The sequence below is a fragment of the Eptesicus fuscus genome, chromosome 22, assembly GCF_027574615.1.
Source record: "Eptesicus fuscus isolate TK198812 chromosome 22, DD_ASM_mEF_20220401, whole genome shotgun sequence".
In the NCBI taxonomy this organism is placed as follows: domain Eukaryota; kingdom Metazoa; phylum Chordata; class Mammalia; order Chiroptera; family Vespertilionidae; genus Eptesicus; species Eptesicus fuscus.
Genome location: NC_072494.1, coordinates 19,291,501 through 19,304,765, shown reverse-complemented (window position 1 = coordinate 19,304,765; position 13,265 = coordinate 19,291,501). Strand labels below are relative to the sequence as shown.

Below are 13,265 nucleotides of genomic sequence, written 5' to 3'. Positions count from 1 at the left end.
TGAATTAATAAACTGTATTCTGACTTTTAAATTAGCCTTCTATGAATATGACATGACTAGGCACAATCAAGTCTTAAACTTTAACTATTACTGATAAACACAAACATGGACTCTAAAATAAAAACCATGTTTAGAATTTATAACAACTTACTTCTTTAATATTGATTTAGAATCAGCAGTAAATAGCCAAGCAGCTATGTATGTGTCAGCAGAGTGTGAGCCTATACACTCTCCTGACAAAGACATTATGAATACATTCAAACCACTAAGTACAACTCACCTCTTGAAAGTTATGTTGAGTGAACTTGTCTGCTATCCTTAGCAACTCACGACATGAATGTGTGTCAGCAAAAGCCCGAATACCAAGGCAGTTAGAGGGATCTAATTGTCTCTTTAAGAATTCGCAGCAGGCTTCCTGTATTTCTGCCAGCTGGAGGAGACAAGCAGCTGGCAGTAGGGTCTGAACATTGCCCTCTTCCACAGTTATCTGGGAGGTATATGCAAAGTCAATCAGCAGTTCCATAGCCCTCTCATCTATGTCTCGGATCACTACTTCTGTCTGCCGACTCTCTGCCAATTCTCCTGTAAACATAGCTCGGAAGTAGGGACTACAGGCTGACAAAATGACCCGGTGGGCATATATCTTCTTAGCGCCCACAACTAGCACCACATCGCAGAGCTCCCGGTGCTTCCTCAGGAGGTTAATCACTTCCAAGGTTTGTCGAGGGTGCTTGTCTGAGATATAGGGCATGCGGGCAGGTTGGGGAACCCCTTCTGGCAGTTTGTTGGGGTCTCCAAGGGTGCAGCGGCTTGTTACATCCATTCCAGTCTCTCCTGGTCGAATGTTGGTGCACCTACAGGAATGGCAGGGGGAGAGGGAAGAGAAGATGGCAGTATTATTAGAAGCTCACTCCTGTCATAAAAGTATTCCTAAGTCAAGACCCAGGGAAACCTATAGGTAACCAAAAGACAGAACTAAGTCCCCAAAGAGTTCCCGTTCTAAGGACTCTAGAACTCAAAAACTTCTTTAATGTCTCTCGAGGAATGAATAGTATTAATTCCAAGTCAGAGCACTTTCACTGTGAACTCCCATAAAATAAAGGACAATTCTTTTTTCATCTCAGTAGTCAGACTAGACTGTTTAGGCCATATCTTTTACAGCTGCCTGTACTAAAGTAATAACACATTATGAGAAACATTTCTAAATTATGATCTATGGACTTTAATTTCATAATCTGGTTTAACCAAAATCTTGATAGTTGTCATTTTTCTAAAACACATAAATGTTTATTTCTGATTATCATTGGGAGATATTTTAAATTGCTCTAAGGTTCAGCACAAAATCTGTAAAATATAGCCAATGTTGCATGAAAAGATCAGAAGGAAAATAGGCCAGGGTCCAAAAATTAACTTTATATGTAGTACATATTTCCTTCACCTGAAGGTGCCTAGAGTTTACAGTTTACACAGTCAATCACAATGTTCTAAAAAAGTAAAACAAACAAAAAAAAATCGAAAAAAAAATATCACAAGCACAAGTGTGTCCTTGGGATGCTTTGGATAATTGCTTAGGGCCAGACATAATTCAAGGGATTCTTTAGTCTTTGAATGAGAGGAGAACTTAGAATAAAACTTTGTGATATTAAAGAATACTGAGGTATCAATTATATCGATAAATACTTGCTATATTGGCAGCTAGTAAGAAAAGCTTTGCATACCTTTAATTTAATATTCACAATTCTAAAAAGTTGTTATTAAATCAACTGTGTGTCTTACAAGTGAGGAAATGTAGTAAATAACTATGCATTTACTTTATAAAGGCACAAACTTAAAAACCAAGAGCATGGTTGTTCCTTTCTCCACCAGCAACCTGTTTTTCCAAAGCACTTATACATTCAACCTTTCCATGCTTGGCCTCAGCCCACAGGTGACTGTGTATTCTAACAAACTGTTCATAATTCTTGACGTCTGGCGGAAATATTACTGTATATGCTTGACAAGTGAAAGACTGAAATATAAAGCTGAGCAGTTAGATAATTTTACCACCCACACAAACAATCAAGAAGGCTTTTAGCCATGTGCATACTGGTGCCTTGTATGTAGTGGATGCTGAAAGAATAAACCACACGGGTAACAGTGGTAGAATCAGGCTTTAAAAAACCCCGCCATTGGTGAGAGAAACCAAGATGGCGGCATAAGGTAAACACCTAATTGTTGCCTGCCACAACAATTTTGAAACTACAACTGGAAAACAGAGCGCACACTGTCCAGAACCACCGGAAAGCTGGCAGAGTGGAAAACCTACAACTAGAGAAAAAAAGAGGGGGACGCTGAGCCTCAGGAACTGTGGAGGTGCGGAGATCCGTGAGCGCGGAAAGGGCGGGCAGCTGAATACACGGCAGGCTTGCTCGCAGCGCACGGAGAGGGAGGGCAGCAGACACTGCGTGGCTAGCTTTCTCATTTGGGAGAAAAACAAAACCTCCCGACTGCACTGAAATCCAGCTGCGGTCAGGGAGAAACTGGTCTGTTTGGCAGCAGGCAAGGCTCGAAAGCTGCCTTCTCTCAGAGGCGCGCAGCCATTGATTAGGGCACGGAGGAACCGGCCCTCTTAGGGCGGCGCTGACGGAAACCAAGTTTGTCTGCGCCATTCTGAGACTCCGCCCCATCCAAGCTGAGCACAGCCCTCCCAGTGACTGGATTTCTCCTTCGGGAGAAAAACAAAACCTCCAGTCTGCACTGAAATCCAGCCCCAGCTGGGGAGAAACTGGTCTGTTAGGCAGCGGGAGAGGCTCGAAAGCTGCCTTCTCTCAGAGGCACGCAGCCATTAATTCAGGCACGGAGAAACCAGCCCTCTTAGGGCGGAGCAGACGGGAAACCAAAGCTTGTCTGCGCCACCCTGAGACTCCGCCCCATCCAAGCTGAGCACAGAAGCTCTCCCAGCGGAGACACTGCTGATCCTCACAGCCAACTGGCTTGGAGATCAATTCCCACCAGTGATATCAACAATCCCAACCACTCTGAACTCCAGTTTCTGGGGACACGCGGGGGACCCAGACGCCTATGGGACTCTCGGCCATCAGTCGGAGAGTGAGAGTGACTTTTCTGTCGGTGTGGACGACACCAGATTTCAACCACTCTCATAAGGGACACATTCAAGAGGCAGACTCAGTGAGCACCAAAGCCCTACTGTGTCTCCAGCACAGCAATTCTTCCGTTATAGACACAGCAGGCCCTCACAACCAATTGGACCGGAGGTCAATTCCTCCCAGTGTACCAACAGCAATCAGGGCTTTTAACTACACCAAGACTTTCCACTCAGCCCACAAAGGGGAGTACCAAGAGCAACCACCTAGGGTGAGTGGGGAAGCTGAGCTACCGGCCCCTATAGGTCACCGACCACACAAAGCCACTCCATTAACACAGGGAGGCAGCCAAAATGTGGAGACATCGAAGTATGTCACAAGTAGGAGAAATAGATGAAAGCAAACTAATGGACAACACAGTGTTCAGAACCATATTTATAAGGTTACTCAAGAATCTTCTAAAAACCGCTGAGAAACTTGAAGAGACCTTCAAGGACCTAAATGAGAATACCAAAAAAATGGAAAAGGACCAGTCAGAAATTATGCATACACTGTCTGAAATAAAGAATATACAGAGTAGACCACCGCACCCGAAGAGTCAAACCAAAGATCTGGAATATGAGGAAGAAAAAAACACCCAACCAGAGAGGCGGAAAGAAAGAAGAATCCAAAAGTGTGAGAATAGCATAAGGAGCCTCCGGGATGGCTTTAAGCGTACCAACATCCGAATTTTTGGGGTGCCAGAAGAGAGAGAGCAAGATACTGAAAACCTATTTGAAGAAATAATGACAGAAAACTTCCCCCACCTGGTGAAAGAAATAGACTTACAAGTTCAGGAAGCGCACAGAACCCCAAACAAAAGGAATCCAAAGAGGACCACACCAAGACACATCATAATTAAAATGCCAAGGGCAAAAGACAAAGAGAGAATCTTACAAGCAGCAAGAGAAAAACAGTTAGTTACCTACAAGGAGCACCCATACGACTGTCAGCTGATTTCTCAACAGAAACTATGCAGGCCAGACGGGAATGGCAAGAAATATTCAAAGTGATGAATAGCAAGAACCTACAACCAAGACTACTCTACCCAGCAAAGTTATCATTCAGAATTGAAGGGCAGATAAAGAGCTTCACAGATAAGAAAAAGCTAAAGGAGTTCATCACTACCAAACCAGTATTATATGAAATGCTGAAAGGTATTCTTTAAAAGGAGGAAAAAGAAGAAAAAAGTAAAGATAAAAATTATGAACAACAAATACATATCTATCAACAAGTGATTCTAAAAATCAAGTGAATTAAAAATCTGAGGAACAGAATAAACTGGTGAACATAATAGAATCAGAGGCATAGAATGGGAGTGGATTAATAATTCTCAGGGGGAAAGGTGTGTCTGTGTGGGGGGTATGGGAAGAGACTGGACAAAAATCATACACCTATGGATAAGGACAACGGTGGGGGGGAGGGAACCGGGTGATGGGGGGATATGGGGGGGGGGAAAGGAGAAACAATTGTAATAATCTGAACAATAAAGATTTATTAAAAAAAAAACAAAAAAAACCCGCCATTAAAGACAAGACCAGTTCAAAAATTCCTGTTGTAATACTGACATTGCATGTAGAAGTTAAAGCATGTTTGTTGCAACCTTAATTATGTACATAAAGATGATACTGTTGAAATCAGATAAACAATTTTTTATTTCACCTAAGTAAAATATGAAAGCTAATTTCTACATACCTACTTTTTTTTAAAGTATGCCATAGCAAAAAAAAAAAAAAAGAAAAAAGAAAGAAAGAAAAGTGCTGCTATTATTGTATTAGTATAGACTCTGACTTTAAATAATGGGTAATTTCTATATTATTATAGACTGTGTGGTTAACAAACTTGGAAGGAATTCTCTTGAATGTGGTCATTCTCCAAAGTCTGTCCTCTCTGCTCTCTATACACATTTTTAGGGGAAGCTCATTTCATCTCCTGGTTCCCATCACCCATGTATGAATGGCTAAAGGATTTTTATCTCCTATCTGGATTACTCAAGCTCATATACAGGCAGTCCTCGGGTTACATCAGACTCAACATACGTCGTTTCGTGGTTACATCGCCATCTCCCATTTATTTATAAAAAAAAAATAAGTTCCGTCATTTTGACATATGTACATATGTGCTTTATGTTTTTTATTATTTATTTACCACAAGTAAAGGCCAGGAATTATCTTTCTTTTAAATTTTTTTTTACTGTTTTACTTCATTACTGCTGTGTATGTGCTCCAAGTGAGTGACGTAGGTGCTTATGTAGGTGGGGAAAATTGAGTTATGTCTCGCTGTAGGAACAGATCTCCTACGTAACCCGAGGACCTACTGTATCTCAATGATATATCTAAAACTGATTCCTTGATTCTCTTCCTCCATTGATGTCTCTCCTCTAGTCTTCCCCAGATCAATAAAAGGTAATTTTATTCTTACATTGGCTCAGGCCAGAAATCTCGGAACCTTTCCCTTCGACACTGAAACCCAACCCATCAGCAAATCCTATCATTCTACCTCCATGTAATGCCTAAAATTCAACCATTTCGATACACGTCTAACTACCCCCACCCTAATTCACGCTATCCTTACCTTTTAAAAATATCATAATCTCATAAGTGGTCTTGCTTCCACATTTGCTAATTTATAGTCTCTTCTCTGAACATTTATTTAGACCTTTTAATTATAAAAGACAAGATGAGGGCCCCCTGGGATGATAAAGACCATTAGAAGTATTTGGTTTGCAGTATTTTGGTTTTTTTTTTTGTTTTGAAATGGAAATAGAATATCATTAGGAGGACTTTTAGTTCACCATCATACTGTCTTACGTGAAGCTGTGCCATACATTGTGTGAACTACCTAAAGATCTATGAATTTGTTTTTTGACTCTGTTATAGAAGTACTTGTATAAGGATTGTGACAGAATTAAACTGTTTGGTAGAATAAAGTAAGAGTAATTTTAAAGGGAGAAAGTTTTTTTGGGGGGGGAAGAAAGGAAGAATTATAAGAGAAAGGGACATGAAGGGAAAGGAAGGGGAAGGGGAAGGGGAAGAAAAGGGGGACTTTTAAAATGGTGGCGGGCCCTGGCCGGCTTGGCTCAGTGGATAGAGCATCGGCCTGGGGACTGAAGGGTCATGCGTTTGATTCAGTCATACCTGGGTTGTGGGCTCGATCCCCAGTGGGGAGCATGCAGGAGGCAGCCAATCAATGATTCTCATCATAGATGTTTCTATCTCTCTCTCCCCCTCTCTATTCCTCTCTGAAATCAATAAAAATATATTTTAAAAATAAATAAATAAAATGGTGGTGGGTTGTGATCTAAGGAAACAGCCAGTTAGAAAATGATGAATGTCCAAAAAACTTTATAGCCCCCTCCACTATCCCTAAACTTTCAGTAAAACCTGAGGTATTCAATGGCAGCATTTAATGGAGACAAAGAAAGAGACAGTGAGGCCCTACCCGATTTGGCTGAGTGGACAGAGCATTGGCCTGCAGACTGAAGAGTCCCAGGTTCGATTCCAGTTAAGAGCACATGCCTAGGTTGCATGCAGGCTCGATCTTCAGTGGGGGGGTGTATAGGAAGCAGCCAATCAATGATGTTTTCTAGCTCTCTCTCCCTTCCCCTTGCTCTCTGAAATCAATAAAAAAAAAACAACCATCTCTCTCTCTCTCTCTCTCTCTAGAGAGAGAGAGAGAGAAAGAGAAAGAAAGAGACAGCGAGTATGAACCATTTTTAGAAAGAAGAGATACAGTGCTATGACTGCTTAAAGAAGTCAAAGACTGGAAAATAATTATATACTGACACTAAGAACCCAAAGGAGGGAGAAATGTAAAAATATAAGCAAGAGGGGGAGAATAAATAAATGATGGAATGAGATCCTTGAAGAGTGGGAATGCACAGAACCAAAACCAGAGGAATAGAGCTTAGATGTAAGAGGTCAGAGGAAAGGAGTGGGAGGGAGATAATGTGGAAACAGATACATTTATTTTGGGGTAAGGAGGTGTCAGGAATTAGGGAAGTTCATAATGACCTCTGTTTTTCTGTGAAGTTGGGAGCTGGGGGTGGCAGGTCTTCTTCTGGCTGTGAGCAGAATGGTGACAGGATCATGAGAACAATGGGTAACGATGTGGAAGAGCTGCTGTGGGGATTAAGACTGAGAAATATTGTTGGATAACACTGTTGGCCCAAATGATATTAAAGACTCATGAATTCCCCATGGCTGGTTTTATCTAGTGGTAATCAACAGCCCAAATCAGAGAATAGAAATGCCTGCATATAATTAGGCATAATAGAAATGCCTAATTAATAATAGGTATGCCTGAAATACCACAGACAAAACGAGTTGAATGATGGCTAGAAAATGGTTGAAACTGTGTGAAAAGAGAAGGGGCAATGGCATGTTAATTTTGACAAAGAACAGATGGAATGAGCATTCAAGAGATTATGGTCAGAAAACAAGTTATTAGCATTTATGATATCAGAGAGAGTTTTTCTGAGTGATAGTAGAAACGGATTGTGGAAGTGAGTGAAGGTCACAAGAATTTAATTTAAGAAAGCCAAGGAAGTGTAGGCTAGGTAAACAGATGTGTCAGTCCCATGAATATTAATATATCCTAAAATCATAGTGAGGAGAAGAATCAAATCATGTGCATACCGGAAACATAAACCAAAAAACAAATCAAACATCTTAAATATTCTTCATGTTTACCAAAGGAATGTTATAACTCTGGTAACTCCCTAAGTAAATAAAATTTCTATCCACCCAAAATTTGTGAGTCAACTTCAAATTTCAGAGCTATCATGTCACACATTCCTCAGATCTTGTAATCCCAAAGTAATATTCCTAATTGAGGAAAGAGTCAGTTTCTATAAGTGGGTAAGATAAGTTGAAATCAAGCACAATAAGAAGTTTAGAAAACAGTCTCTGATTCTAAAACATAATCAATTTTACCTCTTTGTCCAAAGACCTACAGAATCTTTCCTTAGCTTGGAATTATGTTCCTAAACTAAGAACCTCTCTCTCTCCTTCTCCCTTTCTCTCTGTAAAAATCAAGACAGCGAGTGTGAGAGGGAGACATCAGATGCTTCCTACACACGCCCTTCCAGTGATGAAGCCCACAACCCAGGTGTGTCCCCTGACCGGGAAATGAACAGGTGACCTTTCAGTGTACGGATGACACTCAACCAACAGAGCCACACTGGCCAGGGCTAAATGAACATCTCTCCTTTTATATTTCAGACATTTTGTTTTAATTTGGAAATTAACAGCCTGAGCTTAGAAAAAAGATTCAGCTGATTTGACCCTCATTTAACCCTTTGCACTCGCTTTTTTCTCGATTCCTTTATTCTACTCGGGATTTAATTTTTTAAATACCCCAGACTTTACAAAGCGCGGCAGTAGAATAAAAAACTGGAGCTTCTTTTCATACAAACTGATTTATTTGGATTTTTTTATATTTCAAATTACTGATACATTCAAAGAGTAATTTTAATCTCGACATCCAAGTGCAAAAGGTTAAAATCCCAAACACACTTAGAATAAAGAGAACTAGAGGTTTGAGTATAGAAATCCTTAAAACAGAAAAACCATCTCTGTTATTATAAGTGCCAGTTCTGCTCATTAGAAGGGCATCTGCTAGGCACTACATCCCATACCTATTTCCATACCAGAATGCCAAGCTGTTAACCCTTAATCTGAAAATAGGTCATGAATGATTCAGCCTCAAGACATCTTACCACTGTTTCTTGGACAAAATCAGGGTCAGCACTGGGTGCCTTGGCCCAGCAGTCAAGGCAAGGTGAAGGAGGCGGGGCAAAAGGCAATGAGAGCCAGCTGACCTCCCTTTAGGTAAGGAAAGCAAAACCTCCCTGGGTTCCCCTCAGCAACTCTGCTGACATCTCGTTGGTAGCTCTGTGTTACACAGCTATCCCAAATGCAAGGATTAAGCTATCAAGCATAGTATGTAATTTCCTTATGTCTGCAGTAGAGGGAGAAAAGGAAGGAGAGGTGTTGAGCAAGGAGCACACAGATTAAGCAATATATCCTATACTACTACTTTTAGGCAAATATTTTCGACTGACTGGAATAAATAGGAAATTCTAAAGAGATGAGATCTGAATGGGATTTTTTTTTTTTTTTGCCTTTGAAGTTGAACTCAAGGAGAAACTCGTTTGAGCTTCACTGTGAGTGAAAATTGATGAAACTCTAAATACAATCAAATAAAACAAGACCCAAAGAACCTAAAACTTCTTACCCATTTTAGAATCCTTACAGGCTTTTTGTCTTAGAACACACCTTAAATTGCCCTGGTACTCCCTAGGGTTCTGTCTTTGGCATCCTTCTCCTTCTTTTCTGTTTTACCCTCATTCACATCTACAACTTCTAGAACCTTCTGCGCACTAATGACTCACAATTTTTTTTTTTTTAATCTCCAACCCAAACTGCTCTTCTGCTCCAGACCCATATTCCAATTGGCATCTCTACCTGGCTTGAGCCAAGTGATGGTGATAAAGGAAGAGCTGTAACTAAATGGCACCAAAGTGATTTTAAGTAACTGGCAGTATTATGTAATAAAGCAGAAAAAAATGGGTGTAATTAAATGAGTATTTTATATAGAAATTACTGATAAAAACATTCCCACGCTGTGCCTCCTCTTTTTAAAGAATAATAAGCTCTTATTTTAGCAATTACATAAGATATAAAATTTATGGCAGCTGAGGATGAGAAGCAATTTGTGGTTTTTATAACCATGTTGAAGTGATAAAGTACATGTGTTGTTAATTTCATGTGCTTTCTGTCAAATATTATTGCTACTATAGAGTAAGATATAAATAACATAATGGCATTTGTTACATCCATAACATCTTTTCATCTGGAGATCTCAAAGCATTTCAAGCATTCATTATTCCCAATATCCTGATCAGATACATTAGAGAGGTAAACTGAGGCACAGAGATGTGAACAGCTCAAGGTCAATAAAACAATCAATAACAGATCTGGAAAAAGATATATTCTGATTTTTGCTCCCAGTTTTAAGTTATAAGCCATACCTCCATCAGGAAATGTTTCTTTTCTTAAAAGGATCTGCCACATTGTTTATCTTTGATGTTAAATAGCAAATAATTAAATATAGTCCAATTAATGTAAAATGAGTTTAAAAAATGAAGAACTTGAACTGGGCTGATTTTGTTTCAATAAGGGCTCTTGTCCTACTTGTTAGAACAGATTGAGAAAAAGTATTACTGAGTTTTAGGGTTGGGAGGACCTATAATTGTCTACATTTCCCCTCAAACTGTTCTGCTTTTCTATGGACTGAGTTATTATGTCCAATATGTTTTTTAAAAAGATATTTTTATTAATTTTTAGAAGACAGGAATGGAGAGAGTGATAGAAACATCAATGATGAGAGAGAATCATGACCAGCTGCCTCCGGTACGCCCCTATTGGGAATTAAGCCTGCAATCTGGGCATGTGCCCTGACCGGGAGCAGAACCTGTGATCTCTTGGTTCATGGGTAGAGGCTCAACCATTGACCCACACCAGTGGGGCTGTCCAATACCTTTTTTACTCCTCAATCTTCCCTGCAATGCGGCTATTTTAATTAACAGAACAATTGTTATTACCAAATATCAATGAAATAACTAAAACAATAATTAGACATTCAGTACAGTGTATTATAAATGATCATTATACTTATAAGGCAACAGAACCCTCTACATTCTACAGGGGATTAAAGACTGTGATCCATCCATATATCATAGTACACTTAATGATTATCCCCAAAAAATTACCATACAAAGGAAAATTTCCATATTAATGACGACACAAAATTCATAGCACTCCTTAGAAATGTTTCTTACATATTACTCTACGTAAAAGCTATTAATTTCTGATATTTACTATTGATTTATTTTAGAACAAGAATCGTTTGTAAACTTTTGTAAGCTTTTAGAAATATTGCAAACTTTAAAAAAGATTTGTAAACTTAAAAAGAAATTTAAACGAAGCCCTGAATCGTTATGTGCTGGATTTCAGTGAAACCGAAGGTTTTCTTCCTAAAGGCCTACCTGCGCATTGGCTTTCCTTCCATGCACCATGAAAAGTACCCTTCACCACACTCTAAAGCCGAACCTAAGACAACAGAAAAGCAGTAACTTAATAAAAACTATGTCTCAGTGATACACCGTTTCACGTCCTATTACATTACAGGCCTTTTGCAGATGCACAGCCATAACCTTTACCTAGTAGCTTTAATCTGAAACGGTGGTAAGTGAAGGTGCGGGAACGCGCGCTAAATCGTCTGGATCACTAGGTTCGTCTCTCTTCCAACAGCGCTCGGAGGCGTTTCGTTTGGACCTCACCCTCAAGTACGCCTCCAGCGCGTTCACCAGACGCCCACAGCGGCACTAAATCCCAGATGAATAGGGAGCGGCTGGTGTAACAACGGACCTGAAAGCAATGAACTTGTCTCGAAGGGACAGGAGCAGGGGAGGCATTTTGCCTTTAAAAACAATTAACTCCGCTTCCGACGCCGGGCCGCTTTAACAGTACAGAGAAGCTAACGCTCCAGATGAACATTCTCTTTGCCAGCCCGTCCCGGTCCCCGAAACAATGTCCACCACCCACTAGGCAAGATCTCGCTAGGTCCCCAGGGTTAAATGGGGCGCTTCTCCCTATTCCCAGCCCTTGCCTGGGGAAGCTGTCCAGAGAAGCCCCAACCCCCCAGGCAGGACAGCCCAGCGCCTCCCGGGCTCCGGAGTGGGGCTGTCAGCCGGCTGGAGTGCAGTCTGGTGCCCCAGGAGGCCCAGCCCCAGCGCCCCAACTGCCCCCTTCTCGGCGCCGACTGACAGGCGGCGGGCGAAGCTCGGCCCTTACCCGACCCGGAGACGCGGCAACTTGGAAGCACAGATTTTCAAAGCGAGCCCGGGGCGCTCTCCGCTGTCTCTGCTCTAAGGCGGCTCACTCACCGGCTCGGACACTTTTCTTTCCCTTCGCCGCAGCCTCCCGCGCCGGGTCCGCCCGCCGCCTCCTCTCTGCCTCCGCCTCTGCAGCCGCTAGCGCCGGCAGGATGCCACTCCTCGAGCTACTTCCTCCCCGTCCCTCGCCCCGTTCAGCAGCAGGAAGTGGTCCTGACCTTAAATCGTTCCCCCTGGAACTCACTTATTCTGCCAAGAGGTTCCGGCGCGGCTCAGGAAGTAGCCGCTCTCCTTGCATCCAGTTCTTTCTATTCCGAAAGTGACTACTTTGCGAGTTCACCGCCGAACTGGCAGTAGTTGAATACTGAAGCCTCCTTTTAAAAAATAAAAATAAAAGTCTTTATTGTTGAAAGTATTACATATGTCCCCCTTTCCCCCGCATAGTCCCCCTCCAGCCCGCGCCCCCTTCCCCTCTACCCTCCGCCCCAGGCCTTCACCACCCTATTGTCTGTGTCCTCGGGTTATGCATAGATGCATAAAGGTCTTTGGCTGAAGCCTCCGCATCGCTTCCTTGTTTTCCCCAGCTGAAGGCAATAGAAAGATGGGCCTAGTCTCAAGAAAGCTAGGAATTTTGATTTATTTGTAGCAGGTGAGTCTCCTGAAGGCACATTGACGGACGCTTGCATACATGGGGTCGACATATATCTATTAGGCCCGTACTATGTGCAAACTGCTGAGGATACACAGCCAAATCAGAAATAGACTCCACCGCGGAGATTTCCCACACTTGAACTTTCAAGATACCAGTTTTATCCAGGATTCTAAGGCTATGTGTCAACTTGCCCTTTCACTTAATATTAACCACCAGACACTAACAGAACACTTCTGGGGGTGGGGAGAACTTTTAAATTTGTTATTTGCCCGATTTTTCCACAGCACATAGCCACGTGAGTTTTACTATATATTTAGAAGGAAAAAAAAAAGTGGTAGGGTAGGGGATACAATTTCAGTAATATCAGTGAAACACTTGGTGGTTTCCTAATAAATATACAGGTTAAGCACAAACTTAACCAGATTTTTCTTTAACGGTTCTTCACGCGGGATCTTCAAAGGTTTGTCCAGTTGGTTCTGAAAGAGAAAGAATACCTTTTGTTAATTAACTTGTAGTGGAGAATGCATGGCCTTTAGGTCTAGACACCCATAGTTTCAAATCCCAGTCCTGTGACTGACTAGCTTTGTGATTT

The 13,265-nt window shown here is 41.5% G+C and overlaps 1 protein-coding gene across 2 annotated transcripts in view; it reads right to left on the bottom strand.

The window, feature by feature from the left end:
* Positions 1-12,244, bottom strand: part of KLHL20 (kelch like family member 20) — a 35,193-nt gene extending 22,949 nt beyond the window's left edge. Inside the window, exons 1-3 of one of the 2 annotated variants that reach the window (XM_054711737.1) lie at positions 11,981-12,244; positions 11,173-11,236; positions 281-854 (exon numbers count right to left, since the gene is read on the bottom strand). In XM_054711737.1, coding sequence (XP_054567712.1) covers positions 281-854; positions 11,173-11,195 — 597 coding nt within the window. In that variant the 5' untranslated portion in view covers positions 11,196-11,236; positions 11,981-12,244. The remainder of the gene's footprint in view (positions 1-280; positions 855-11,172; positions 11,237-11,980) is intronic. The other variant, XM_028152041.2, reaches the window with a different exon arrangement.
* Positions 12,245-13,265: the final 1,021 nt, after the last annotated feature.